General features: G+C 61.1%; 2 protein-coding genes across 5 annotated transcripts in view; one reads left to right on the top strand and one right to left on the bottom strand.

Moving 5' to 3' along the window:
- Positions 1–458: 458 nt before the first annotated feature.
- PNPLA6 (patatin like domain 6, lysophospholipase) lies at positions 459–25508 on the top strand. Of its 3 annotated transcripts, XM_086871484.1 has the most exons (37): positions 459–551; positions 2893–2955; positions 3061–3120; positions 3688–3763; positions 3847–3929; positions 4523–4623; positions 5544–5696; positions 6452–6611; positions 6972–7052; positions 8057–8185; positions 8275–8355; positions 8924–9032; positions 9121–9207; positions 9281–9378; positions 10605–10805; positions 11341–11418; positions 11734–11939; positions 13028–13159; positions 13234–13357; positions 13447–13560; positions 14155–14230; positions 14309–14449; positions 15088–15151; positions 15239–15407; positions 16112–16294; positions 16387–16505; positions 17164–17320; positions 17913–18029; positions 18109–18178; positions 18986–19102; positions 19376–19492; positions 22088–22236; positions 23175–23327; positions 23750–23866; positions 24108–24204; positions 24531–24622; positions 25009–25508. In XM_086871484.1, exons 2-37 carry the CDS (start codon positions 2923–2925, stop codon positions 25087–25089), a joined length of 4125 nt encoding a protein of 1374 aa, XP_086727610.1. In that variant the 5' UTR covers positions 459–551; positions 2893–2922; the 3' UTR covers positions 25090–25508. The 3 variants fall into 3 exon arrangements, with proteins under 3 accessions (XP_086727610.1, XP_086727611.1, XP_086727612.1); XM_086871485.1 differs by lacking the exon at positions 18986–19102; XM_086871486.1 differs by lacking the exon at positions 19376–19492.
- Positions 25509–26260: 752 nt separating this feature from the next.
- ATP13A1 (ATPase 13A1) overlaps positions 26261–27863 on the bottom strand; it is a 28329-nt gene continuing 26726 nt past the window's right edge. For both annotated transcript variants that reach the window (XM_086871488.1, XM_086871489.1), the window contains 2 exons: positions 27086–27229; positions 26261–26619 (listed from right to left, as the gene is read on the bottom strand). In XM_086871488.1, the coding sequence (XP_086727614.1) occupies positions 26509–26619; positions 27086–27229 (255 nt within the window). In that variant the 3' untranslated portion in view covers positions 26261–26508. The remainder of the gene's footprint in view (positions 26620–27085; positions 27230–27863) is intronic.

Here is a 27863-nt window from a genome sequence, read left to right as displayed (position 1 = left end):
AAAAACCCCGAATTTGTCCCCATTTCCTCCCCTGAGGGCGAAGAGGAAATGAAAAGGGGGGGGGGGTTTCGTTTCCTGTCGTGGCGCCGCGGTGACCCCGCGGTGACCCGGGGGACACCCCACAAGGCTCTCCCCCTCCCCCACCCCGGGATTCCCATGGGCGCAGACCCCACCTCACAAATTTTGGGGTGTTCCCCTCACCCCCCTCCCCTCCCCCCCTTTCCTTGGGAGCGTTCGCCTCACAAATTTTGGGGTGTTCCCCCCCCGCCCCCCCCGCCACTCCCAAGATGGCGCCGGGGAGAACCCCCTCACGATCGGCGCGCTGAGTGACGTCACACCTTTCTCCCCCCCTTTTGCGCCACACCCAAGATGACGCCCGGCTGGTCGCGCTTTCTTCGCGGTTTGACCTTCTCAAAATGGCGGCGGCGGCGCGACGGGTTTGGCGCCGCTTGAGTGACGTCATACAGGAGGCGGGACAGCCTTAAAGGGGCCATGACCGCGCGGGGGCCGCGGCCGCCGCCAGGGCCGGAGCGGGGCGAGAGCGGCGGCCGGTGAGGGGGGGCCGGGGGGTCTCGGGGAGGGTCCCGAGGGGCTCCGGGGGGGGCTTCACTCGGTTTGGGGGGGTCCTGGGGGGCTTCACCGGGTTTGGGGGTCCGGGGGCAGTGAAGGTTTAGGGGGGGTGGGTCTGAGGGCAGGTGGGGGGGGGGGAGCGCTGAGGGGAGAGGGAGGCGGGGGGGGGCAGCGGGGTCTGAGGGGGCAATAACGGAATGGGGGGGGCAATAACGGCCCTGAGGGGGCAATAACGGAGTGGGGGGGCAATAACGGAGTGGGGGGGCAATAACGGAGTGGGGGGGTAATGACTGGGGGGGGGCAATAACGGCTCTGAGGGGCAATAACGGAGTGGGGGAGAAATAACGGCCTGAGGGGGTAATTATGGCCCTGAGGGGGTAATTATGGCCCTGAGGGGGCAATAACGGCCCTGAGGGGGAAATATCGGTCCTGAGGGGGTAATATCGGTCCTGAGGGGGTAATAACGGACTGGGGGGGGGAAGTAACGGCCTGAGGGGGAAATAAAGGCCCTGATGGGGAAATAAAGGCTCTGAGGGGGAAGTATCGGCCCTGAGGGGGTAATAACAGCCTTGAGGGGGCAATAAAGGCCTTGAGGGGGGCAATAAGGCCCTGAGGGGGTAATTATGGCCCTGAGGGGGCAATTAAGGCCTTGAAGGGGCAATTACGGCCCTGAGGGGGGCAATAACAGCTTTGAGGGGGGCAATAACGGCCTGAGGGGGCAATAAAGGCCTTGAGGGGGTAATTACGGCCCTGAGGAGGCAATTACGGCCCTGAGGGGGTAATTAAGATGTGAGGGGATAATGAAATGCGAGAAGATAATTAATTAATGAGGGGGTAATAGCAATCTCAGAAGGGGCAATAATGGCCTGGGGGTAATTTGTGAGGGGGCAGCTAAGATGTGAGGGGGTAATTAATTAATGAGAGGATAATAACGGCCTGGGAGGGGCAATTCATGAGGGGGCAATTACAATGTGAAGGGGCAATTAAGGTGTGAGGGCGAAATTAATTAATTAATGAGAGGATAATAACGGTTTGGGAGGAGCAATAACAGCCCGGGGGGGCGTGGTTAATTTGTGAGGGAGTAATTAATTAATGAGGGGATAATAACGGCCTGGGAGGGGCAATTCATGGGGGGCAATTAAGATGTGAGGGGGTAATTAATTAATGAGGAGATAATAATGATCCTGGGAAGGGCAATAACGACCTGGGGGGCTTAATTTGTGAGGGGGCAATTATGATGTGAGGAGGTAATTAATTAATGAGGGGATAATAATGATCCTGGGAGGGGCAATAACGACCTGGGGGGGTAATTTGTGAGGGGACAATTAATATATGAGAGATAATTAATTAATGAGGCGATAATAACCGCCCTGGGAAGGCAAATAACTCAGCGGGGCACAACTAAATTAATTTGATGAGGCAATAAATTAATAATAAATTAATTCGGGGTGACAATAAAACCTTGTTGGGGGGGGGATAATTTGGGGGGGACAATGAGGGGGACAATTGTCACCAGGGGGGGTTGTCCTTGCCAAGGACAGGGTGACAATGGGGACACGGCAGGGCCAGGCCGTGCCAGCAGCGCCGGGTGACAGCGCCCGGTGGCCTTGGCACCGCTCCTGTCCCCAAGGGAGGGGACAGCCAGGTCCCCTCTGCTCCCCGAGTGCTTTGGGGACACCTTGGGGACAAGCAGGACCTGCTGGGAGGTGGCACCTGCCTGTCACCTCCTTGGCACCGACTCCTCTTTTTCCCTGATTTTCCCCCCATTTTTCCTCGTTTTTCTCTGTTTCCCTCCCTATTTTTCCCTGTTTTTCTTCATTTTTCCCCATTCCTTCCAATTTTCCCCCGTTTTTTCCTCATTCTTCCCGTTTTTCCCCATTTTCCCCCGTTTTTTCCCCATTTCCCCCCATTTTCCCCTGTTTCCTCCCATTTTTCCTCATTTTTCCCCATATTCCCCCATTTTTCCCTGTTTCTTCCCTGTTTCCACACGTTTCCTCCCTGTTTTTCCTGTTATTCCCCCCATTTTTTCCCTGTTTTTCCCCATTTTTCCTCATTTTCCCTGTTCTCCCCTATTTTTTCTCCATTTTTCCCTATTCCCTTCCCCATTTTTCCCCATTTTTCCCCATTTCCTCCCATTTTCCCCCCGTTTTTCCCCATTTTCCCCCCTTTTTTCCCCATTTTCCCCCTTCTGTCCTGTTTCCTCTCCCATTTTTTCCCTGTTTTTTCCCATTTTTCCCCATTTTCTCTGTTTCCTCACCCATTTTCCCCCCATTTTTTCCCGTTTTTTCCCGTTTTTTCCCCGTTTTTCCCCGTTTCTGGCAGGGTTCTGGCTGGGCGCGGCCCGCCCCGGCCATGGGGCAGAGCGAGTCGCAGCAGGAGGCCGAGGTGGGCCCTGTCCCCGTCCCTGTCCCCGTGTCCCCATCCCTGTCACCGCGGTGTCCCCAGGCCCGGGGGTGGCACCGGGGCTCAGCTGTCCCTTTGTCCCCACAGGCCACTCTCCTCAGGGGGCTGCTGGGGGTCTTCAGCAGGGAGCAGCTCCCGGCGCGCGCGGTGAGCGGCGGTGTCACCTGTGTCACCTGTGTCACCTGTGTCACCCGTGTCCTCTGTGCCCTGTGTCCCGTGTCACCTGTGCCCTGTGTCCTGTGTCACCCGTGTCACCTGTGTCCTCTGTGCCCTGTGTCCCGTGTCACCTGTGTCCTGTGTCACCCGTGTCACCTGTGTCACCCGTGTCACCTGTGTCCTCTGTGCCCTGTGTCCCGTGTCCCCTGTCCCCATGTCCTGTGTCCCCTGTGTCCCCATGTCCTCGTGTCCTGTGTCCCCTGTGTCCTCTGTCCCCTGTGACCCCGTGTCCCTGTGTGACCTGTGTCCCCCTGTCCCCATGTCCTGTTTCCCTCTGTCTCCATACACAGTGTCCCCAATGTCCCCAGTGTCCCCAAGGACAGTGTCCCCGTGTCCTCAGCATCCCCAGGGACGGTGTCCCCACGTCCCCACTGACCCCTGAGGTGACACAGCCTTATCCCCTGGGGACACATCTCTGTCCCCAACCCGGCCACAGCCCCTCTGTGCTTGTCCCCATCCCCTTGGGGACACTTTGGGGACATCCCTCTCCCTCCCCAGGTGCTGGGGACCATCCTGGGCCTGACGGTGCTCATCATGGCCGTGGCCGTGCTGGGCTGGTGGCTGCGCCTCAAGAGTGAGTGCCACCCCTCCCTGGTGACCCTGGGGACACGGGGGAGGTGACAGGGCCATCCCCTGACGTCCCCTGGCTGTCCCCAGAGGTGCCAGCGCAGGAGCCGCCGCGCTACCGCTTCCGCAAGCGGGACAAGGTCCTGTTCTACAGCCGCAAGATCATGCGTAAGGTGACCCTCGGGTGCGGCGGGGGTGGCCGTCCCCGTGTCCCCTGGGATGTCCCTGTGTCACCTGGGCTGTCCCTGTGTCCCCTGGGCTGTCCCCTGGGATGTCCCCTGTGTCCCCTGGGCCGTCCCTGTGTCACCTGGGCTGTCCCCTGGGATGTCCCCTGTGTCACCTGGGCTGTCCCTGTGTCCCCTGGGATGTCCCCTGGGCTGTCCCTGTGTCCCCTGGGCTGTCCCCGTGTCCCCTGGGCTGTCCCTGTGTCCCCACACTGTCCCCATGTCCCCTGGGCTGTCCCCATGTCCCCACACTGACCCCGTGTCCCCTCTGGCCAGGTGTCCCCTGGGCTGTCCCTGTGTCCCCACACTGTCCCCGTGTCCCCTCTGGCCAGGTGTCCCCTGGGCTGTCCCCGTGTCCCCTGGGCTGTCCCCGTGTCCCCTGCGATGTCCCTGTGTCCCCTGGGCTGTCCCCGTGTCCCCACACTGACCCCGTGTCCCCTCTGGCCAGGTGTCCCCTGGGCTGTCCCCATGTCCCCACACTGTCCCCATGTCCCTGGGCTGTCCCCATGTCCCCACACTGACCCCGTGTCCCCTCGGGCCAGGTGTCCCAGTCCACGTCGTCGCTGGTGGACGTTGGTGTTCCCGGCGGTGCCGCGCGCCTGCGCAGCCGCAAGAAGCTCAAGGTGCTCAGCATCGCCAAGAAGTGAGCGGCCGCTGTCCCCACGGTGTCCCCACGCTGTCCCCACGGTGTCCCTGCTGTCCCCACGCTGTCCCCACGCTGTCCCCACGCTGTCCCCACGCTGTCCCCACGCTGTCCCCATGTCCCCACGGTGTCCCCAGGGTCTCGGCCAGCTTCCTGCGGATCCAGAAGGAACCTCCCACGCTGTCTGTGCTGTCCCCATGATGTCCCCATGATGTCCCCATGTCCTCACACTGTCCCCACGGTGTCCCCACGGTGTCCCCAAGCTGTCCCCACGCTGTCCCCAGGGTCTTGGCCAGCTTCCTGCGTATCCAGAAGGAACCTCCCACACTGTCTGTGCTGTCCCCGTGGTGTCTGTGCTGTCCCCATGGTGTCCCCATGATGTCCCCATGTCCTCACACTGTCCCCACGGTGTCCCCACGGTGTCCCCACGATGTCCCCAAGCTGTCCCCGCTGTCCCCAGGGTCTCTGCCAGCTTCCTGCGGATCCAGAAGGAACCTCCCATGCTGTCTGTGCTGTCCCCATGGTGTCCCCATGATGTCCCCATGTCCCCACAGTGTCCCCACACTGTCCCCACACTGTCCCCACGGTGTCCCCACGCCGTCCCCAGGGTCTCGGCCAGCTTCCTGCGGATCCAGAAGGAACCTCCCACGCTGTCTGTGCTGTCCCTGTGGTGTCCCCATGCTGTCCCCATGTCCCCATGCTGTCCCCACACTGTCCCCACGCTGTCCCCACGCTGTCCCCACGGTGTCCCCACGCTGTCCCCAGGGTCTCTGCCAGCTTCCTGCGGATCCAGAAGGAACCTCCCACGCTGTCTGTGCTGTCCCTGTGGTGTCCCCAAGCTGTCCCCATGTCCCCATGCTGTCCCCACACTGTCCCCATGGTGTCCCCATGATGTCCCCATGTCCCCACGCTGTCCCCAGGGTCTCGGCCAGCTTCCTGCGGATCCAGAAGGAACCTCCCACGCTGCAGCTGAAGGAGCCGCCGCCCTCGGTGCTGGAGGCCGACCTGACCGAGTTCGACGTGGCCTCGTCCCACCTGCCCTCCGAGGTGCTCTACATGCTCAAGAACGTGCGGTGAGGCCCTGCCAGGCGCTCCCCGTGTCCCCTGGGTGTCACCAATGTCCCCTCGGTGTCACCAATGTCCCCTCGGTGTCACCGCTGTCCCCTCGGTGTCACTGATGTCCCCTCGGTATCACCGCTGTCCTGGGGGTGTCACCGCTGTCCCCTGGGTGTCACCGCTGTCCTGGGGGTGTCACCGCTGTCCCCTGGGTGTCACCGCTGTCCTGGGGGTGTCACGTCTGCCCTGGGGGTGTCACTGCTGTCCCCTGGGTGTCACCGCTGTCCCCTGGGTGTCACCGCTGTCCCCACGGTGTCCCCGCAGGGTGCTGGGACACTTTGAGAAGCCGCTGTTCCTGGAGCTGTGCAAGCACCTGGGGCGGGTCTGGGTGCCACCGCTGTCCCCTGGGTGTCACCGCTGCCCCCTGGGTGTCACCGCTGTCCCCACGGTGTCACCGCTGTCCCCACGGTGTTCCCGCAGGGTGCTGGGACACTTTGAGAAGCCGCTGTTCCTGGAGCTGTGCAAGCACCTGGGGCGGGTCTGGGTGCCACCGCTGTCCCCTGGGTGTCACCGCTGTCCCCTGGGTGTCACCACTGTCCCCATGGTGTCACCGCTGTCCCCACGGTGTCCCCGCAGGGTGCTGGGACACTTTGAGAAGCCGCTGTTCCTGGAGCTGTGCAAGCACCTGGGGCGGGTCTGGGTGCCACCGCTGTCCCCTGGGTGTCACCGCTGTCCCCTGGGTGTCACCGCTGTCCCCACGGTGTCCCCGCAGGGTGCTGGGACACTTTGAGAAGCCGCTGTTCCTGGAGCTGTGCAAGCACATGGTGTTCCAGCAGTGCCAGCAGGGCGAGGACGTGTTCCGGCCCGGCCAGCCCGACACCAGCATCTACGTCCTGCAGGAGGGCAAGCTGGAGCTGCTGCTCACCGAGGCGGTGAGGGGACACCTGGGGACATCTGGGGACATTTGGGGACATCCTGGGGGCATTTGGGGACATCCTGGGGACATCTGGGGACATCCTGGGGACGTCCTGGGGGCATTGGGGACATTCTGGGGGCATTTGGGGACATCCTGGGGGCATTTGGGGACGTCTTGGGGGTATTGGGGTCAGTCTGGGGACAGCCTGGGGACAGCCTGGGGACGTTGGGGACAGACTGGGGACATCAGGGACAGGCTGGGGACACCAGGGGACACCCAGAGGACCCCAGGGGACACCCAGGGGACATCGGGGACATTCTTGGGACGCCCAGGGGACCCCAGGGGACACCAGGGGACACGGGCTGTGTCCTGGCAGGACGGGAAGGAGACGGTGATGAAGGAGGTGTTCCCTGGGGACAGCGTCCACAGCCTGCTCAGCATCCTCGACGTCATCACGGTAGCGACCGCGTCCCCAAACCCTCGGGGACGCCGTGGGCGATGTCCCCAAACCACACTGAGGTCAATGGGTGACTGTCCCCGACCCGCCCAGGCTGTCCCCAAACACCTCCAGCTCAACCATGGCCACCAAACCCAACCGTGGCCACCATAAACCCAACCGTGGCCACGCCAAACTCCACTGTGGCCACCCCAAACCCAACCATGGCCACCCCAAACCCAACTGTGACCACCCCAAACCCAACTGTGACCACCCCAAACCCAACCGTGACCACCCCAAACCCAACCGTGACCACCCCAAACCCAACTGTGACCACCCCAAACCCAACTGTGACCACCCCAAACCCAACCGTGACCACCCCAAACCCAACCGTGACCACCCCAAACCCAACCGTGACCACCCCAAACTCCACTGCGGCCACCCCAAACCCAACCATGGCCACCCCAAACCCAACTGTGACCACCCCAAACCCAACTGTGACCACCCCAAACCCAACCGTGACCACCCCAAACCCAACCGTGACCACCCCAAACCCAACTGTGACCACCCCAAACCCAACTGTGACCACCCCAAACCCAACCGTGACCATCCCAAACCCAACCGTGGCCACCCCAAACCCAACCGTGGCCACCAAATCCAACCGTGGCCACCAAACCCAACCGTGACCATCCCAAACCCAACCATGACCATCCCAAACCCAACCATGGCCACCCCAAACCCAACCGTGGCCACCCCAAACCCAACTGTGGCCACCACAAACCCAACCGTGGCCACCAAACCCAACCGTGACCACCCCAAACCCAACCATGGCCACCCCAAACCCAACCATGGCCACCCCAAACCCAACTGTGGCCACCAAACCCAACCATGGCCACCCCAAACCCAACTGTGGCCACCAAACCCAACCGTGGCCACCCCAAACCCAACTGTGGCCACCACAAACCCAAGTGCCCAATCCCCGGTGCCACCCATGACCTTGAGCTGTCCCCACGCGGTGTCCCCAGGGCCACCAGCGGCCGTACCGGACGGTGTGCGCCCGCGCCGCCGAGGACTCCACCGTGCTGCGCCTGCCGGTCGAGGCCTTCTCGGCCGTCTTCGAGAAGTACCCCGAGAGCCTGGTCAGGGTGGTGCAGGTGGGTCGGGCTCTTGGGGACCCCCCGGGAGGTCCCTGGGGGTGGCAGGGGACCCACGGTGGCCTCGTGTCCCCTCCCCGGCCCCGCAGATCATCATGGTGCGGCTGCAGCGCGTCACCTTCCTGGCCTTGCACAACTACCTGGGCTTGACCAACGAGCTCTTCAGCCACGTGAGTGACCACCCCAGACCCAGCTGTGACCACCCCAGACCCGGCTGTGACCACCCCAGACCCTGCTGTGACCACCCCCAACCCAACTGTGGCCACCAAACCCAACCATGGCCACCCCAAACCCAACCGTGGCCACCCCAAACCCAACTGTGACCACCCCCAACCCAACTGTGGCCACCAAACCCAACCATGACCACCCCAGAGCCGGCTGTGGCCACCCCAAACCCAACCGTGGCCACCCCAAACCCAACCGTGGCCACCCCAAACCCAACTGTGACCACCCCAAACCCAACCGTGGCCACCCCAAACCCAACTGTGACCACCCCAAACCCAACCGTGACCACCCCAAACCCAACCGTGGCCACCCCAAACCCAACCGTGGCCACCCCAAACCCAACCGTGGCCACCCCAAACCCAACTCTCCAAACCCCGATGCCAACGATCTCTCTGGCCAGAACTGAGACTGAAATCTGGGGAGGTCCTGAGCTGGACCAGGTCCCTCTGATGTCCCCTTGTCCCTCTGATGTCCCCTTGTCCCTCTGATGTCCCCTTGTCCCCAAACCTCCAGGACATGCAGCCCCTGCGGCTCTTCCCTCAGCCCGGCCACGCCGCCCGCACCAGCCCGGTCCGGCACGGCAAGCGCGGCCTGGGCAGCGCCGACGAGGGCCGGGACGCCGGTGAGACCCCCGAGACCCCACCCCGATGGTTTTTGGGGTCTCCACCACCCCGTGCTCAGGGTTGTTTTTGGGGTTTCTCCTCCCGAAGCCGAGCTGATGAAAGGCACCGGCCTGGAGGCCCCGGCGCCGCCGCCGCTGCTGAGCCGCTGCATCTCCATGCCCGTGGACATCTCCGGTGAGCTGCGGGGGTGTGGCCGTCACCCAGGGGTGGCTTTGTCACCGTTTGGTGACCCCCTGACCCCGGCCAGGCATCCAGAAGGGTCCTCGCTCGGATTTCGACATGGCCTACGAGCGCGGGCGCATCTCGGTGTCGCTGCAGGAGGACAGCACCGGCGCCTTCGGGCAGGTACGGCTGGGGTTCCTGCTGAGGCACAGCTTGAGTGCCACCCCAATCCCACCCAAATCCCACCCAAATCCCACCCAAATTCCACCCAAATCCCACCCAGATTCCTCCTGAACCCCACCCCAAATCCCACCCAAATCCCACCCAAATCCCACCCAAATCCCACCCAAATCCCACCCAAATCCCACCCAGATTCCTCCTGAGTCACACCAAGATTCCTCCTGAACCCCACCCCAAATCCCACCCCAAATCCCACCCCAAATCCCACCCCAAATCCCACTCAAATCCCACCCAAATCCCACCCAGATTCCTCCTGAGTCACACCAAGATTCCTCCTGAACCCCACCCCAAATCCCACCCCAAATCCCACCCCAAATCCCACCCCAAATCCCACCCCAAATCCCACTCAAATCCCACCCCAAATCCCACCCAGATTCCTCCTGAAGCCTTCGGGCAGGTACGGCTGGGGTTCCTGCTGAGGCACACCTTGAGTCCCACCTTGAGTCCCACCCAAATCCCACCCAAATCCCACCCAAATCCCACCCAAATCCCACCCAGATTCCTCCTGAATTCCACCCAGATTCCTCCTGAACTCCACCCCAAATCCCACCCAAATCCCACCCAAATCCCACCCAGATTCCTCCTGAATTCCACCCAGATTCCTCCTGAACCCCACCCCAAATCCCACCCCAAATCCCACCCAGATTCCTCCTGAACTCCACCCCAAATCCCACCCAAATCCCACCCCAAATCCCACCCAAATCCCACCCAAATCCCACCCATATCCCACCCCAAATCCTTCTGAGTCACACCCAGATTCCTCCTGAGTCCCACCTCAGATTCCTCCTGAATCCCACCCCAAATCCCACCCAAATTCCTCCTGAATCCCACCCAGATTCCTCCTGAATCCCACCCCAAATCCTGTCCTGAATCCCACCCCAAATCCCCCCAAATCCCACCCCAAATTCCACCCTGAATCCCACCCAGATTCCTCCTGAATCCCACCCCAAATCCCCCATAAATCCCACCCCAAATCCCACCCAGATTCCTCTCGAATCCCACCCCAAATCCTGTCCTGAATCCCACCCCAAATCCCCCCAAATCCCACCCCAAATTCCACCCTGAATCCCACCCAGATTCCTCCTGAATCCCACCCCAAATCCCACCCTGAATCCCACCCCAAATCCCCCATAAATCCCACCCCAAATCCCCCCCCGAATCCCCCCCAGGCGTCCCAGGAGCCCAAGGAGCGCAAGTCGGTGACGCTGGAGGAGCAGCCCTCGGGGATCTACCACTACAGCTCCTGCGAGGAGGACACGGCCACGGCCACCGCCACGGGGACCTGTCCCTTCGGGCCCTACCAGGGCCGCCAGACCAGCGACATCTTCGAGGAGGCCAAGCGGGAGCTCATCAAGCTCATGAAGATTGAGGTGAGGGTGGCCACAGGGTCACAGAGGGCTTTGTGGGGTCGGGGTGGGTTCCTGGTGGGTTTCTGGTGCGTTCCTGGTGGTCCTGTAGGGTCAGGATGGGTTCCTGGTGGGTTCCTGGGGGTTCCTGGTGGTCCTGTAGGGTCGGGATGGGCTCCTGGTGGGTTCCTGGTGGTCCTGTAGGGTCAGGATGGGTTCCTGGTGGGTTTCTGGTGGGTTCCTGGTGGTCCTGGAGGGTTGGGATGGGTTCCTGGTGGGTTCTTGATGGGTTCCTGGTGGTCCTGTAGGGTTGGGATGGGTTCCTGGTGGGTTCCTGGTGGGTTCCTGGTGAGTTCCTGGTGGTCCTGTAGGGTCGGGATGGGCTCCTGGTGAGTTCTCCGTGGTGGTCTTGGCCACCTTTATGGTGGTCCCCCATCACTTTGGGGTGGGTTTCCATCTCCTCATGGCGGACCCCATTGCTTTGTGGTGGTCTCCATGGCCTCCTGGCCATCCCATCACCCTCATGGTGACCCCACAATGGTCTCGTTCTCCTCTCCAGGACCCTTCTCTGCTCAACAACCGCGTGCTGCTCCACCACGCCAAGGGCGGCACGGTCATCGCTCGCCAGGGTGACCAGGTGGGGTTTGGGGGACCTTCACCTCCTCCTACCTCGTGGTGGGGCAAGAACAACCCGAGGAGAACCAGAAGAACCCCTCATGATGGTGGTGGGACCTCCCGGGGTGACCTTGGGAGGTGACAGGGGGTGGCAATGGTGGACACTGGTCCACCACACCAAGGTGACCGGGTGTGTTTTGGGGGACCTTCACCTCCTCCTACCTCATGGTGGGGCAGAAACCACCCCAAGAGCAGAGAACAACCAGAAGAACCTCTCATGGTGGTGGTGGGACCTCCCGGGGTGACCTCGGGAGGTGACAGGGGACCTCCTCGGCAGGACGTGAGCCTGCACTTCGTGCTCTGGGGGTGTCTCCACGTCTACCAGCGCATGATCGACAAGGAGGAGGACGTCTGCCTGTTCCTCACGCAGCCCGGCGAGCTGGTGGGACAGCTGGCCGTGCTCACCGGGGAACCTCTCATCTTCACCATCAAGGCCAACCGCGACTGCACCTTCCTCAAGATCTCCAAGTCTGACTTCTACGAGTGAGTCCTGCCGCGTCCCCGTGGTGGATCTGCGGCGCTTGGTGGTGCTCCCTGGGCTCAGGGGGTCCCACGTGGCTTTGGGGTGGTTCCTCATGGCTTTGGGGTGGTTCTTCATGGCTTTTGGGTGGTCACATGTCTCTGGGATGGTCCCACATGGTTTTGGGGTGGTTCCTCATCACTCTGGGGTGGTTCCATGTGGTTTTGGGGTGGTCCCACGTGGCTTTGAGGTGGTTCCTCATGGCTTTGGGGTGGTCACATGTCTCTGGGATGGTCCCACATGGCTTTGGGATGGTTCCCATCATTTTGGGGTGGTCCCACATGGTTTTGGGGTGGTCACACATCTCTGGAATGGTCCCACGTGGTTTTGGGGTGGTCCCACAAGGCTTTGGGGTGGTTCCTCATCACTTTGGGGCGGTCCCCCATCTCTGGGATGGTCCCACGTGGTTTTGGGGTGGTCCCACATGGCTTTGAGGTGGTTCCTCATGGCTTTGAGGTGGTCCCACATCTCTGGGGTGGTCCCACATGGCTTTGGGATGGTTCCCATAACTTTGGGATGGTCCCACATGGTTTTGGGGTGGTCCCTCATCTCTTTGAGGTGGTCCCCCATCACTTTATGGTGGCCCCCGTTGCCTCGGGGTTGTCCCCAGGCCTCAAGTTGGATATTCCACGAAGTTCTGGGTATTTTGTGAAGTTTTGGTCACCAAAACGTGGAAAAAGAAACCTTTGGAAGTGCCCGAAAGAGGCCACCAGGATGAGGAAGGGTCAGGAGGGGCTGAGGGAGCTGGGAATGCTCAGCTGGAGACCCTCGAGCTCCTCATCTTCTTCAGCACCGCCCTCTGCTGCGGTGCCGATGACAGGACCCCACTGGGTGGGACACCAGGTGCAGGTTCCTCCCCCAGAGGGTGGTGGAACCCCAAAACATCTCCCCGGGGATCCTTCCCAAGGTGGGGCAACACCCCAGGGCGGAGTTCTGGGCTGTCCCGAGCGAGAGGCCACCACGATGCCGACGGTCACCCTCCACCCTTGAGCTCCCCCACCTTGGGGTGGGACATTTTGGGGTGACCACGGCGTGGCCGTGTCCCCCCCAGGATCATGCGGGAGCAGCCCAGCGTGGTCCTGAGCGTGGCCCACACGGTGGCCGCCCGCATGTCGCCCTTCGTGCGCCAGATGGACTTCGCCATCGACTGGATGGCCGTGGAGGCCGGCCGGGCGCTCTACAGGTGAGTGACCGCACCCAGGCGTCCACCTGAGCTCGGGGGACGGCCAGCAGAGGTGCCACCAGCGCTGTCCCCAGGCAGGGGGACAAGTCGGACTGCACCTACATCGTCCTCAACGGGCGGCTGCGCTCGGTCATCCAGAAGGGCAGCGGCAAGAAGGAGCTGGTGGGCGAGTACGGCCGCGGCGACCTGGTGGGCGTGGTCAGTGTCACCTGCACCGGCACCGGCAGCACCGCGGGGACGCCGCGGGGACGTCCCCGGGTGGTTCCACGGCTGGGTTGCCCCCGCAGGTGGAGGCGCTGACGCGGCAGCCCAGGGCCACCACGGTGCACGCGGTGAGGGACACGGAGCTGGCCAAGCTGCCCGAGGGGACCCTCAACAACATCAAGAGGAGATACCCGCAGGTAGCCCCTGGTGGCCCGCCGAGGTGGCCCCGTGGCCCAGCTGGTGGCCGTGGCTCTAATTAGAACCGGCTGTAATGAAGGAGTTAATGAAGCTGTTGGAGGAGGAGAGTGGAGGAAGGGGGTGGTGGCACCTGAGGTCCCCAAGGATGGGTGGTGGCACCTGAGGTCCCCAAGAGTGAGGGGTGGTGGCACCTGAGGTGTTGATGGATGGGTGTTGGTGGCACCCGAGGTCCCCAGGGATGGGTGGTGGTGGCACCTCAGGTCCTCAAGGGTGAGGGTTGATGGCACCTGAGATCCCCAGGCATGGGTGGTGGTGGCACCTGAGGTCCCCAAGGATAGGTGGTGGCACCTGAGGTCTTGATGGATGGGTGGTGGTGGTGGCACCTGAGGTTCTCAAGGATGGGTGGTGGCACCTGAGGTCCCCAGGGGTGAGGGTTGATGCCACCTGAGGTGTTGATGGATGGGGCTGGATGGCAGCTGAGATCTCCAAGGACAGACGGTGGTGGTGGCACCCAGGATCTCCTGCAGGACACCGGCCCGGGCTGCTGATGACCCTGCCGGCTCTGATGGCCGTCCCTGTCCTTGTCCCCACAGGTGGTCACCCGCCTCATCCACCTCCTGAGCCAGAAGATCCTGGGCAACCTCCAGCAGCTCCGCGGGCCCTTCCCAGGTAGGACAACCCTGGTGGCCTCGGCGGGGCCGGTGGTCGCCACCAGAGCTGCGTGTCCACTCCTCGGTGTCCACCCAGGGTCTGGCCTGGGCGTGGCCTCCAGCTCGGAGCCCATCAACCCCACCAGCAACCTGTCGACGGTGGCCGTGCTGCCCGTGTGCGACGAGGTGCCCATGGCGGCCTTCACGCTGGAGCTGCAGCACGCGCTCAACGCCATCGGTGAGCGGCCACCGCCGGACCGTCACCGCGGGATGGTCACCACCACGGGATGGTCACCACCACGGGATGGTGACCGTGGGATGGTGACCACAGGATGGTGACTGTGGGATGGTGACCACCACGGGATGGTGACCGTGGGATGGTGACCACAGGATGGTGACTGTGGGATGGTGACCACACGGGATGGTGACCACCATGGGGTGGTGACCATGGGACACTGACCAACATGGGGTGATGACCATGGGACACTGAACAACATGGGGTGGTGACCATGGGACATTGACCACCATGGGGTGGTGACCATGGCACACTGACCACCATGGGGTGGTGACCATGGGACATTGACCATGGGGTGGTGACCATGGGATGTTGACCATGGGATGGTGACCATGGGGTTGTGACTGTGGCACGGTGACCATGGCCGTGATGATGTGGTCCTGGAGATGACCACATCCCCATGCCACGATGGTGCCCACGTCCTGGAGATGACCACATCCCTGTGGCGTGGAGGTGCCCATGGTCTGGAGATGACCACATCCCCACGGCCTGGAGATGACCACACCCTGGAGATGACCACATCCCCACGGCCTGGAGATGACCACATCCCCACACCACTGACCACATCCCCCCCTCCACAGGCCCCACGCTGCTCCTCACCAGCGACATCATCCGCGCCCGCCTGGGTTCCTCGGCTCTGGAGAGGTACCGGCGGCGCTCGGCGGTCAGCGGTCAGCGGCCGCGGTCCCTCCCGCCCCTCGGGCCACCGCTGACGGCGCGGTGTCCCCGCAGCATCCAGGAGTACCGGCTGTCGGGGTGGCTGGCGCAGCAGGAGGACCTGCACCGCATCGTGCTGTACCAGACGGACTGCACGCTGACCCCCTGGACGCTGCGCTGCATCCGCCAGGCCGACTGCATCCTCATCGTGGGGCTGGGAGAGCAGGAGCCCGCCCTCGGAGAGGTGGGGACGGCGCGGGGACATCGAGGACGGCCTGGGGACATCAGGGACAGCGTGGGGACAGCGGGGACAGCGTGGGGACATTGGGGACAGCGTGGGGACATCGGGGACAGCATGGGGACATCAGGGACAGCGTGGGGACATCAGGGACAGCTCGGGGACAGCCTGGGGACATCGGGGACAGCGTGGGGACAGTGTGGGGACATCAGGGACAGCCTGGGGACATCAGGGACAGCCTGGGGACATCGGGGACAGCGTGGGGACAGTGTGGGGACATCAGGGACAGCACGGGGACATCAGGGACAGCCTGGGGACATCAGGGACAATGTGGGGACATCAGGGACAGCATGGGGACAGCACGGGGACAGGGACACGGCCTGGGGACAGCATGGGGACAGTGGTGGGACATGGGTGGGGACAGGGGTGGGATGGGATGGACAGGGGTGGGATGGGACACATCTCCATGGTGACACCACCACAGCTGGAGCAGATGCTGTGCTGGGGTCTGGGGGTGTCCCAGGGGTGTCCTAGGGGTGTCCCAGGGATGTCCCCACGCTTTGAAGGTGACACATCCCCACGGTGACACCACCACAGCTGGAGCAGATGCTGTGCTGGGGTCTAGGGGTGTCCCAGGGGTGTCCCAGGGGTGTCCCAGGGGTGTCCCAGGGGTGTCCCCACGCTCTGAAGGTGACACATCCCGTCCCCAGCTGGAGCAGATGCTGGAGAACACGGCGGTGCGGGCGCTGAAGCAGCTGGTGCTGCTGCACCGCGAGGACGGCGCCGGCCCGGCGCGCACGGTCGAGTGGCTCAACATGCGCAGCTGGTGCTCGGGCCACCTGCACATCCGCTGTCCCCGCCGCGTCTTCTCGCGCCGCAGCCCCGCCAAGCTGGTGAGTGACCCCCCCGAGGCCACCGGGGCCACCGGGGCCACCGTCCCCGCGGGGCCGGGGGTGGCCGTCAGCCGGCCGCTGTCCCCCCGCAGCGGGAGATGTACGAGAAGGTGTTTGAGAAGAGCGCCGACCGGCACAGCGACTTCTCGCGCCTGGCGCGCGTCCTCACCGGCAACACCATCGCCCTGGTGCTGGGCGGCGGCGGCGCCAGGTGGGCGTGTGGCACCGTGTCCCCTGTCCCTGTGTCCCCTGTCCCTGTGTCCTCATGTCCCTGTGTCCTCATGTCCTCATGTCCCTGTGTCCTCATGTCCCTGTGTCCTCATGGCCCTGTGTCCCCTGTCCCCTGTCCCTGTGTCCCCATGTCCTCATGGCTCTGTGTCCTCATGGCCCTGTGTCCTCATGGCCCTGTGTCCCCATGGGCCTGTGTCCCCTGTCCCTGTGTCCTCATGTCCCTGTGTCCCCTGTCCCCTGTCCCTGTGTCCTCATGTCCTCATGGCTCTGTGTCCTCATGTCCCTGTGTCCCCAGTCCCTGTGTCCTCATGGCCCTGTGTCCCCATGGGCCTGTGTCCCCTGTCCCTGTGTCCTCATGGCTTTGTGTCCTCATGGCCCTGTGTCCCCGTGTCCTCATGTCCTCATGTCCCCATGTCCCTGTGTCCCCACACCCAATGTCCTTGTGACCCCATGTCCCCACACCCCCTGTCCCCACACCCCTGTGTCCCCCTGTCCCCACCCCCCCGGTCCCCACCTCCTGTCCCCACACCCTGTGTCCCCCTGTCCCCACCCCCCCGGTCCCCACCTCCTGTCCCCACACCCTGTGTCCCCCCCTGTCCCCAGCCCGTGTCCCCCCTGACGCCGCGTCTCCCCTGCAGGGGCTGCTCTCACATCGGGGTGATCAAGGCCATGGAGGAGTCGGGGATCCCCATTGACCTGGTGGGGGGCACCTCCATCGGCGCCTTCATCGGCGCGCTCTACGCCGAGGAGCGCAGCGCCGTGCGCACCAAGCAGCGCGCCCGCGAGTGGGCCCGGGTGCGTCACACGGGGGGGACAGGGGGACGGGGACAGGGGGACAGGGACAGGGGGACATGGGGACACGGGGACAGGGTCATGGGGACAGGGGGACAGGGACACAGGGACGGGGCCATCCCACCCCAGGGACCCTCCCAGGCTGTGCCCAGCCCTGTCCTGGCTGTTTCTAACCCGGTCTCTTCCTGTTTTACTTCTTCTTCCTCCTCCTTTTCTCCTCCTCCTTTTCCTCTTCCTTCTTCTTCTCCCCCTCATTTTTCTTCTCCTTTTCCTCCTTCTCCTCTTCCTCCTCTTCTTCTTCCTCCTTCTCCTTTCTCCTTCTTCCTTCTTCTCCCCCTCATTTTTCTTCTCCTTTTTCTCCTTTTCCTCCTTTTCCTTTTCCTTCTCCTCCTTCTCCTTTCTTCTTCCTCCTTCTCTTCTTCTTTCTCCTTCTCCTTTCTTCTTCTTCCTTTCTTTCTCCTCCTTCTCCCCCTCATTTTTCTTCTTCTTTTTCCTCCTCCTTCTCCTCTTCCTCCTCTTCCTCCTTCTCTTCCTCCTTCTCCTCCTCCTCTTCCTCCTCCTCCTCCTCCTCCTCCTCCTCCTCCCCCTCCCCCAGTGCATGAATTCCGTTTTCGAGACCGTGCTGGACCTCACCTACCCCATCACCTCCATGTTCTCGGGCTCGGCCTTCAACGCCAGCATCAACCGAGTGTTCCAGGACAAGCAGATCGAGGTGTGTCCCCTCAGCCGTCCCACCCCGGGCCCGTCCCGGTGTCCCCGCGGCGTCACCCAGCCCGTGCCGTCCCCCGCAGGACCTGTGGCTGCCCTACTTCAACGTCACCACCGACATCACGGCCTCGGCCATGCGGGTGCACACGGACGGTGAGAGCTCCTCGGGGACACGGGGACAGCGAGGACACGGGGCGGGGCTGGGGCGCTAACACCGCTGCTGACCACTAACCCCAGTAACCCCCCGTGCGGCACGGGGACATGGTGGCGGTGGTGGGGACATCGTGGTGGTGGTGGGGACATCGTGGTGGTGGGGACATCATGGTGGGGACATCATGGTGGTGAGGACATCACGGTGGTGGTGGGACATCATGATGGGGACATCATGGTGGTGATGGGGACATCATGGTGGTGGTGGGGACATCATGGTGGTGGTGAGGACATCGTGGGGGTGGTGGGGACATCATGGTGGTGGTGGGACATCATGATGGGAACATCATGGTGGTGGTGACTTCCTGGTGCTGCTGGGGACATGGTGGTGGTGGGGATGTGACATCATTGTGGCGGTGTTTGGGCCGTGGCGGGGACACCACAGTGGTGGGGACATCACGGTGGCGTTGGGGACACGACGGTGGGGACGTGATGGTCGTGGGGACACGGTGGTAGGGACATCATGGTGGTGGCATTGGGGACACGCTGGTGCTGGGGACACGCTGGTGCTGGGGACACGGCGGTGGTGGCGGGACCCTCGTGGTGGCCTGCCGGAGCTCACCTGGGACATTGAGCCGTCCACGGCCACCCCGCTGCCGGTGGCCCCCGCCCCGTCTAACGCCCACTAATCCCCGCTGACCCCTCCTAACCCGGCCCCCTCCCCTCGCCGCTGGCTGCCGACGTCCCCCCCGTCCCCGTGTCACCCGCCGCGGTCCCCGGTGGCCGTGACCGTGTCCTCTCCGTCCCCAGGCAGCCTCTGGCGCTACGTCCGAGCCAGTGCCTCCTATACCCCCTACCTGCCTCCGCTCTGCGACCCCAAGGACAGCCACTGGCTGGTGGACGGCTGCTATGTTAACAATGTCCCAGGTCAGCACCTCGCTCGCCGGGGCCACCCCCAAAAACCACCAAAACACCCCCAAAAAAAACACCAAAACCACCCCAAAACCACGTCCAGAGCGTCCACACCACCGGTCAGGGGCGCGCCGGGATTCCTCTGCCCTCCACGGGCGCCTCCCGTGGCGGCGCAGACGCGTCCCGGCGCGGGCAGGGCAGGGCGGTCTCCGGGGGCGGCGGCGCTGACGGCGTTTCCCCGGTTCCGTTCCCGTTTTCCCGGTGCCGTTCCCGGTTCGGCCGGCGCAGGCTCGCTCTGGCGCTACGTGCGCGCCAGCATGACCCTCTCGGGGTACCTCCCCCCGCTCTGCGACCCCAAGGACGGCAACCTCCTGATGGACGGGGGGTACATCAACAACCTGCCAGGCAAGTGCGGCCGCCGCGGCTCCGGCGGCACGGCGGGCGCGGGGCGGGGGCTCGGCCGGCGCACGGACGCGCGGACGGAACGGACGGAACGGACGCACGGACGTCGCTCGCTCGCTGGGCTCTTGTTGTCCGCCCGCTGGTTTTTTTAATGGTTGTTGGGTGGTTTTTCCGGAACGTTCCGCGGTTTTTCCTGCTCGGGATCCATCCGTCCTGGTGGGTTTTCCCGTGGCAGGTGGGTTTCCGGAACGTTCCGTGGTTTTTTGTGGTCAGGATCCATCCACCTTCCATCATCTTGAGGTTTCCCCATGCCAGGAGGTTTTCCAGAACATTCCATGGATTTTCATGGTCAGGTTCCATCCATCTTCCATCATCTTGAGGTTTCTCCATGCCAGGAAGTTTTCCAGAACATTCCATGGATTTTCATGGTCAGGATCCATCCACCTTCCATCATCTTGTGGTGGCTTCTCCATGCCAGGAAGTTTTCCAGAACATTCCATGGATTTTCATGGTCAGGATCCATCCACCTTCCATCATCTCTTGGTGGCTTCTCCATGCCAGGAAGTTTTCCAGAACATTCCATGGATTCTCATGGTCAGATCCATCCATCTTGTGTCCACCATGGAACCTCTCTTGATGCCTTTTCCATACCAAGCGGTTTTCCAGAACATTCCATGGCTTCTCATGGTCAGATCCATCCATCTTGTGTCCATCATGGATCATCTCTTGATGCCTTTTCCATGCCAGGCACTTTTTCCAGAACATTCCATGGATTTCCATGGTCAGGATCCACCAATCGTGGGCCATCTCCTGCTGTTTTTTCCATGTCGGGTGGTTTTTCCAGGAAATTCCAGGTTTTTCCAGGAAATTCCACGTTTTTCCACGTGCAGGGTCCATCTTTCATCCCCCTTGTGTCATCTTTTGATGTCCTCGGTGCTGGTCACCCCCCCTTGGGGCATCTTCACCTTCTGTCACCTCCTGGTGTCACCTCCTGGTGTCACCTCCTGGTGTCACCTCCTGGTGTCACCTCATGGTGTTATCTGGTGTCACTTTCTGGTGTCACCTCCTGGTGTCACCTCATGGTGTCACCTCCTGGTGTTATCTGGTGTCACCTCATGGTGTCATGTCACGGTGTCATGTCATGGTGTCACCTCATGGTGTCACCTCCTGGCATTATCTGGTGTCACCTCCTGGTGTCCCCTCACGGTGTCACCTCCTGGTGTTATCTGGTGTCCCCTTCTGGTGTCCCCTCCTGGTGTCACCTGCTGCTGGTCCCGGGTGCTTTCCCTGGTGATTTCCATCCTTCCCCTGCCTCGGTCTCCGTCCTGCGCCATCCCTGGGTGTCCTCGGTGACCTCCTGGGCCACCTTCAGCCGTCACTGTCCATCTCTGGGCGTTCCCATCTCCAGGTGTCCTCTCTGTTCTCCCGGAACCTCCCTCCATCTCCTGATGTCCTCTGCAGGCTCCTCCAGGCCATCTTCATCCTCTTCCCTGTGCAAATGACCTTCATCATCATCACCATCACCACCATCATCATCATCCCTTGGTGTCCACCAGGACCACCTTCATTCTCTTCCCTGTGCAAATGACCTTCATCATCATCATCATCATTCTCCTTCCTTGGTGTCCACCAGGAACATCTTCATCCACTTCCTTCATCGTCATCACCACCATCATCCCTTGGTGTCCTCGATGACCATCTTCATCCACTTCCCTCTGCAAATGGCCTTCATCATCATCATCCTCCTCCTCCCTTGATGTCCACCAGGAACATCTTCATCCATATCATCATCATCATCATCCCTTGGTGTCCACCAGGACCACCTTCATCCTCTTCCCTGTGGAAATGACCTTCATCATCATCATCATCATGATCATCATCATCCCGTGGTGTCCACCAGGACCACCTTCATCCTCTTCCCTGTGCAAATGACCTTCATCATCATCACCATCACCACCATCATCATCATCATCCCTTGGTGTCCACCAGGACCCCCTTCATCCTCTTCCCTGTGCAAATGACCTTCATCATCATCATCATCATCATTCTCCTTCCTTGGTGTCCACCAGGACCACCTTCATCCTCTTCCCTGTGGAAATGACCTTCATCATCATGATCATCATGATCATCATCAGGATCATCATCATCTTTACTCTCCCTTGGTATCCATAAGGAACATCTCCATCCTCTTCCCTGTGCAAATGGCCTTCACCACCATCATCATCATCATCATCCTCCTCCCTTGATGTCCACCAGGAACATCTTCATCCATATCATCATCATCATCATCCCTTGGTGTCCACCAGGACCACCTTCATCCTCTTCCCTGTGGAAATGGCCTTCATCATCATCATCATCCTCCTCCTCCTCCCTTGATGTCCACCAGGAACATCTTCATCCATTTCATCACCTTCATCACCCCCTGGTGTCCCCCAGGCCCATCTCCATCCTCCTCCAGCCCCTGGGGGTGTCCCCAGCCGTGTCCCCCCGTCCACCCCCGCTGACCCCTCCTGGAGGACACCCCCACCCTGGCTCGGTCCCCGTGTCCGTCCGTCCCCGCTGACCGCCCGCCGTCCCCGTGTCCGTCCGTCCCCGCAGCCGACATCGCGCGCAACATGGGCGCCAAGACGGTCATCGCCATCGACGTGGGCAGCCAGGACGAGACCGACCTGTGCAACTACGGAGACTCCTTGTCCGGCTGGTGGCTCCTCTGGAAGCGCCTCAACCCCTGGGCCGAGAAGGTCAAGGTGAGACCACGGGGGGAGAAGGTCCAGGTGAGACCGAGGGGTGAGAAGGTCCAGGTGAGACCACAGGGGGAGAAGGTCAAGGTGAGACCACAGGGGGAGAAGGTCAAGGTGGCACCAGGGCCACGGGGGACGAGGGCTGGTGGAGAAAGGGCTGGAGAAGGATGGAGATGGTCCTGGAGGACATCAAGGGATGGTGATGGGGATGATGGTGAAGCTGATGGTGATGATGATGATGACAATAACGAGGATGATGATGATGATGATGACTGTGACAATGACAAGGATGATGATCATGATGACCATGACAATGACCATGACCATGACAATGATGAGGATGATGACGATGACCACGAAAATGACCATGACAATGACCACAATGAGGATGATGATGATGATGACCACGACAATGACCACAATGAGGATGATGATGACCATAACGATGATGATGATGACCATGACAATGACCATAATGAAGATGATGAGGATGATAATGACAATGACAAGGATGATGACCATGATGATGATGATGATGACTATGATGATGATGATGACCATGATGACGATGACCATGACAATGACAAAGACAATGATGATGATGATGACCATGACAATCATGACCATGACCATGATGATGATGATGACAATGACCATGACAATGACGAAGACAACAATGATGATGATAATGACCATGATGATGATGATGATCATGATGACAATGACCATGACAATGACGAAGACGACAGTGATGATGATGATGACCATGATGATGATAATGACCATGACCGTGACGAAGACGATGATGATGATGATGACCATGACAATCATGACCATGACCATGATGATGATGATGACAATGACCATGACAATGACGATGATGATGACCACGAAACCGACGATGAGGAGGTGCCGGACGCATCCCGAGTGTCCGGTCCCGGCAGGTGCCGGACATGGCGGAGATCCAGTCGCGCCTGGCCTACGTGTCCTGCGTGCGGCAGCTCGAGGTGGTCAAGTCCAGCTCCTACTGCGAGTACATCCGGCCACCCATCGACCGCTTCAAGACCATGGACTTCGGCAAGTTCGACGAGATCTACGTGAGTCGGGGCCGGTGGGACGGGCCGGGGGGCTCCGAGGTGGGGGTCGGGGTTCTTGGGTCATTGTTGGGGTTCATTGTTGGGTTTTTTGGGTCATTTTTGGGGTTTTTTGGTCATGGTTGGGGTTCTTGGGTCATCGTTGGGGTTCATTGTTTGGGTTCTTGGGTCATCATTGGGGTTCTTGGGTTATTGTTGGGTGTTTTTGGGTCATTTTTGGGGTTTTGGGGTCATGGTTGGGGTTCTTGGTCATCGTTGGTGGGTTTTGGGTCATCATTGGGTGTTTTTGGGGTCATTTTTGGTGTTTTTGGGTCATTGTTGGTTTTTTTGGGGTCATGGTTGGTGTTTTTGGGGTCATGGTTGGTGTTTTTGGGGTCATTTTTGGTGTTTTTGGGTTATTTTCGGTGTTTTTGGTGACCCTGCAGGACGTGGGCTACCAGCACGGCAAGGTGGTGTTCGAGGGCTGGAGCCGCGGGGACGTCATCGAGAAGATGGTGAAGGATCGGCGCTCGGCCGACTTCTACGAGAGCAAACGCATGGACGTGAGCCTGGGGACAGCTGGGGACAGCTGGGGACAGCTGGGGACAGCTGGGGACACACCTGGGGACAGCTGGGGACAGCTGGGGACACAGCTGGGGACAGCTGGGGACACACCTGGGGACACCAAAAACACACCTGGGGACACCTGGGACACACCTGGGGAGGGACACAAGGGCCACATGTGCGTAGGTGTCACCCCAGGTGTCCCCCAGGTTCTCAGGTGTCCCCCCCGTGTCCCCTCAGGTGCTCACCTGTCCCAGCGCCGGTTTCACCGACCTGGCCGAGATCGTTTCGCGCATCGAACCCGCCCAGCCCTACCTGAGCGACGGCTACGGCGACGGTGACAGCGGGGACGGGACCGGGGACAGAGGGGACAGCGGGGATGGGGACAGCGGGGACAGCGGGGACGGGGACAGTGTGAGGGGGGCACGGATTTGGGTCTGGGGTCCGGATTTGGGGTCCAGGTTTGGGGTCTGGGTTTGGGGTTCGGATTTGGGTGTCGGGTCCAGATTTGGGTCTGGATTTGGGTCCGGGTTTGGGTCCGGATTTGGGTCCAGGTTTGGGTCCGGATTTGGGTCTGGATTTGGGGTCTGGATTTGGGTCCGGGTTTGGGTCTGGGGTCCGGGTCTGGGTCCGGGTTCGTGTCTGACCCCGCGCCGCTCGCAGAGGAATCCGATTACCTGACGGAGCTGGAGGACGAGGGCCCGGAGTCGCTGCGGGGCGAGGAGGACGCGGCCGAGTGGGGCAGCGCCGAGGCCGTGAGTGACCCCAAAAAACGGGGGGGGTCCCCAAAGGTGTCCTGAGCCCACCTGGGGGGGGGGGATGGGGGCACGGGAACCCCAAAAAACGAGATTTGGGATTTTGGGGATTTGGGATTTTTGGGAGTCCCAGGGGTTGGGATTTTGGGGATTTGGGGTTTTTGGGGTTTGGGATTTTTGGGGTTTGGGGTTTTTGGGGTCCCAGGGGGGACCTTGGGGACAGCCTGGATCCCCCAGGGGCTGAGTCCTGTCCCCACCCCAGTGTCCAGAAAATGTCCCCAAGGTGTCCCCAATGTCCCCAAGGTGTCCCCAAGGTGTCCCCAATCCCCCCCAGTGTCCCCAAGGTGTCCCCAGGGTGTCCCCAAGGTGTCCCACTGTCCCCACAGGAGGAGGAGAAGCCCCTCGGGCACCGCCCAAGCGCCGCCGGGACCCCCCCGCCCCCCCCCGGGGACCCCGATGGCTTCTGAGGCACCGACGGTGACACCGACGACCCAAAACGTCCCCAAAGTGTCCCCAAAATGTCCCCAAACCTGGGGGAACCCCCCTCCCCCCACGTTCTAGCACTTTCCCACGGGGCCCGGGACCCCCCGTGTCCCCCCCAATGTCCCCAATGTCCCCCCCCCCCGGCCCTGGGGTGACACTGGGGGGGTCCCGATGTCCCCTCAGTGTCCCCTGGGGGGTCCCGGGACCCCTCAGTGTCCCCAATGTCCCCGGGGTGGGGGAGGGGTCCCGATGTCCCCTCAGTGTCCCCAATGTTCCCCCGCCGGCCTCGGGGGCCGCTGCTGTAAATGTTCCTTTCTCGGTTCGTTTTATTTTTTTTTACCGGTTCTGACCGCACTCCGGGCCGGCTGGATGGGTCATTAATTACTGATCGACTACTGATTAATTACGGATTAATTGCTGATTAATTATTGCCTCAGGGCCCGCGAGCGGGGGGTTCACTTCCTATTGGCTCTGGCGCCTGTCAATCAGAGCTCTCAGCCAATCGAAGCACGTCAAAGATCTTAGCCAATCACAGCCCTCACAACGGCTGGGGGCGGGGCATCGCCTCACGGGGCAGCGGCGGCTCCGTTCCCGCTCCGGGCCCTGTCCCGAGGCCGCGGCGCTGCCGGGGCGGTTTCCGGAGCTTTCCCCGGGCGGGGGCCGCGCTCCCGGTGCCGCCGTTAACGTCCGGGGGTCCCCGGTGCCCTCCGGTACTTCCGGGTGCTCAAGGCTCCCGCGTTCCCGCCTCTCTGGTGGTGGCGTTTCTAACTGGTCAGCGCGGCTGTCGCTCATCGCTCTGAGCCAATCCCGGCGGGGCAGGGGCGGGACCCCGGAGCTCCCACAGGACTCGCGGCCATTCCCATTTTTTGGGTTTAATTCCCGGATTTTTGACTTTAATTCCCAGCTTTGAGGTTTAATTCCCGCCTTTTGTGTTTAATTCCCTTTTTATTTTGTTTATTTCCCATTTTTTGGGGGGTTTAATTCCCCCTTTTTTTTGTTTAATCCCCAATTTTTGAGTTTAATTCCCAATTTTTGTGGATTTCAGAATCCACAACCCCACCCCCAAAATCCAGGCTATTTTTATTTCCTCCCATTCCCATTTTTCCCCTCAGAATTCCAAACTCTTTCCACACCAAAAAAAAAAAAACCCAAACCTCGCCTTGATCAGGAATTTTTTTCTCCAACTGCCAAATTCCCAAAAAATTCCTGGGAAAAAAAAAAAAAACCAACCCGAGAAACTCGGGGGAAATCCTGAAAAAACTCCCGAGAAATCCACCTGGAAAGCTGCCGGGAAAGGGTAAAAATCCAGGATCCTCCTTGGACAGGGGGCGGTGGATTCCATGATTTGGGGGATTTGGGGGATTTTGGGGATTTTTGGGAATTTGGGAATGCGGGAGGAGCCCTCAGGAAGGCACCGGGAGGCGGGAATTGCCCAGCAGGAGCTGCAGGAGCCGATCCACGGAAAAGGCCAGGAGGAAATCGGCCGCCAGCACCGCCAGGATCAGCAGCCGGAACTGGGAAAGAGGGAATTCCGGAATGTTCCCCACGGGAATCGGCCCCAAATCCCCCAATTCCCATCCCCAAATCCCCGGGATTTCACCCCAATCCCACCCGGAATGAGGGAATTCCGGAATGTTCTGGGTGGGACTCGGCCCCAAATCCCCGGGAATTCTGGAATGTTCCATGGGAATGGGGCGTGGATCCCATCCCAGCTGGAATTCTGGAACGTTCCTGGCGGGAATTCACCTCCAGAATCCTGGGAATGGCTCCAATCCCCCCCCAGAATCCCGGGAATTCCCCCTGGACTGGGCCCGAATCCCCCTCAGAATCCTGGGAATGGCCCAAATCCTCCCCAAAATCCCAGGAATTCCCCCCAGGAATGGCTCCAATCCCCCCAAAAATCCTGGGAATGACCCCCAGAATCCCAGGAATGACCCCAATCCCTCCCAGAATTCCCAGGAATTCCCGGAATTCCCTCACCTCGGTTGGGATGTGCACCAGACCGAAGGCCACCCCCAGCTCGGGGCAGGCTCCGCTGAGCAGCCCCAGCACGGCCCCGGCCGAGAGCAGCAGAGCCCAGAGCAGCGCCCGGTTCTGGGCCAGGCTCTCCATGAACGGCCGGCCCTGCCACCAAAACAAACTGGGTTATACTGGGAGGGACTGGGAGGGACTGGGAGAGAGTTTTGGGGCACTGGAAGGGAGTTTGGGGCACTGGTTTGAACTGGTTTATACTGGGGGGCCCAGAGCAGCGCCCGGTTCTGGGCCAGGCTCTCCACGAATGACCGGCCCTGCCACCAAAACAAACTGGGTTATACTGGGAGGGACTGGGAGGGACTGGGAGGGACTGGGAGGGAGTTTTGGGGCACTGGGAGGGCACTGGGAGGGACTGGGAGGGAGTTTTGAGGCACTGGTTTGAACTGGTTTATACTGGGAGGGCACTGGGAGCCGATTCCGAGAGGTTTCGGAGCAGTAAAATGGGGTTTTGGGGCACTGGTTTGGACTGGTTTGGACTGGGAGGGAGTTTTGGGGCACTGGGAGGGAGTTTTGAGGCACTGGTTTGAACTGGTTTATACTGGGAGGGCACTGGTTTGGACTGGGGGATTGGAGTGATGAGGAGAAGGGAAAGAGAAACTGGGAAAAAATGGGCAGTGAAAAACGGGAAGAAAAAAACTGGGAAAAACGGGGATGGAAACTGGAAAAATCGGAAGGAAAAACTGGGAAAAATGAGGGAAAAAAGCTGGGAAAGGCTGGGAAAAGC

Source organism: Cyanistes caeruleus, chromosome 35 (assembly GCF_971803275.1).
Source record: "Cyanistes caeruleus chromosome 35, bCyaCae1.hap1.1, whole genome shotgun sequence".
Taxonomy (NCBI): Eukaryota; Metazoa; Chordata; class Aves; order Passeriformes; family Paridae; genus Cyanistes; species Cyanistes caeruleus.
Note: the sequence above shows the minus strand (reverse complement) of the source record. Positions and strands in the feature narration are given on the sequence as shown.

What these genes read in the sequence shown, in the direction of transcription:
- PNPLA6 (XM_086871484.1), top strand. Translation starts at nt 2,923, where the DNA reads ATGGGGCAGAGCGAGTCGCAGCAGGAGGCCGAG. An exon ending in GCGCCCGCGAGTGGGCCCGG is followed by an intron (nt 17,321 to 17,912) that starts GTGCGTCACACG and finishes CCCCTCCCCCAG; the next exon opens with TGCATGAATTCCGTTTTCGA. An exon ending in CATGCGGGTGCACACGGACG is followed by an intron (nt 18,179 to 18,985) that starts GTGAGAGCTCCT and finishes CTCCGTCCCCAG; the next exon opens with GCAGCCTCTGGCGCTACGTC.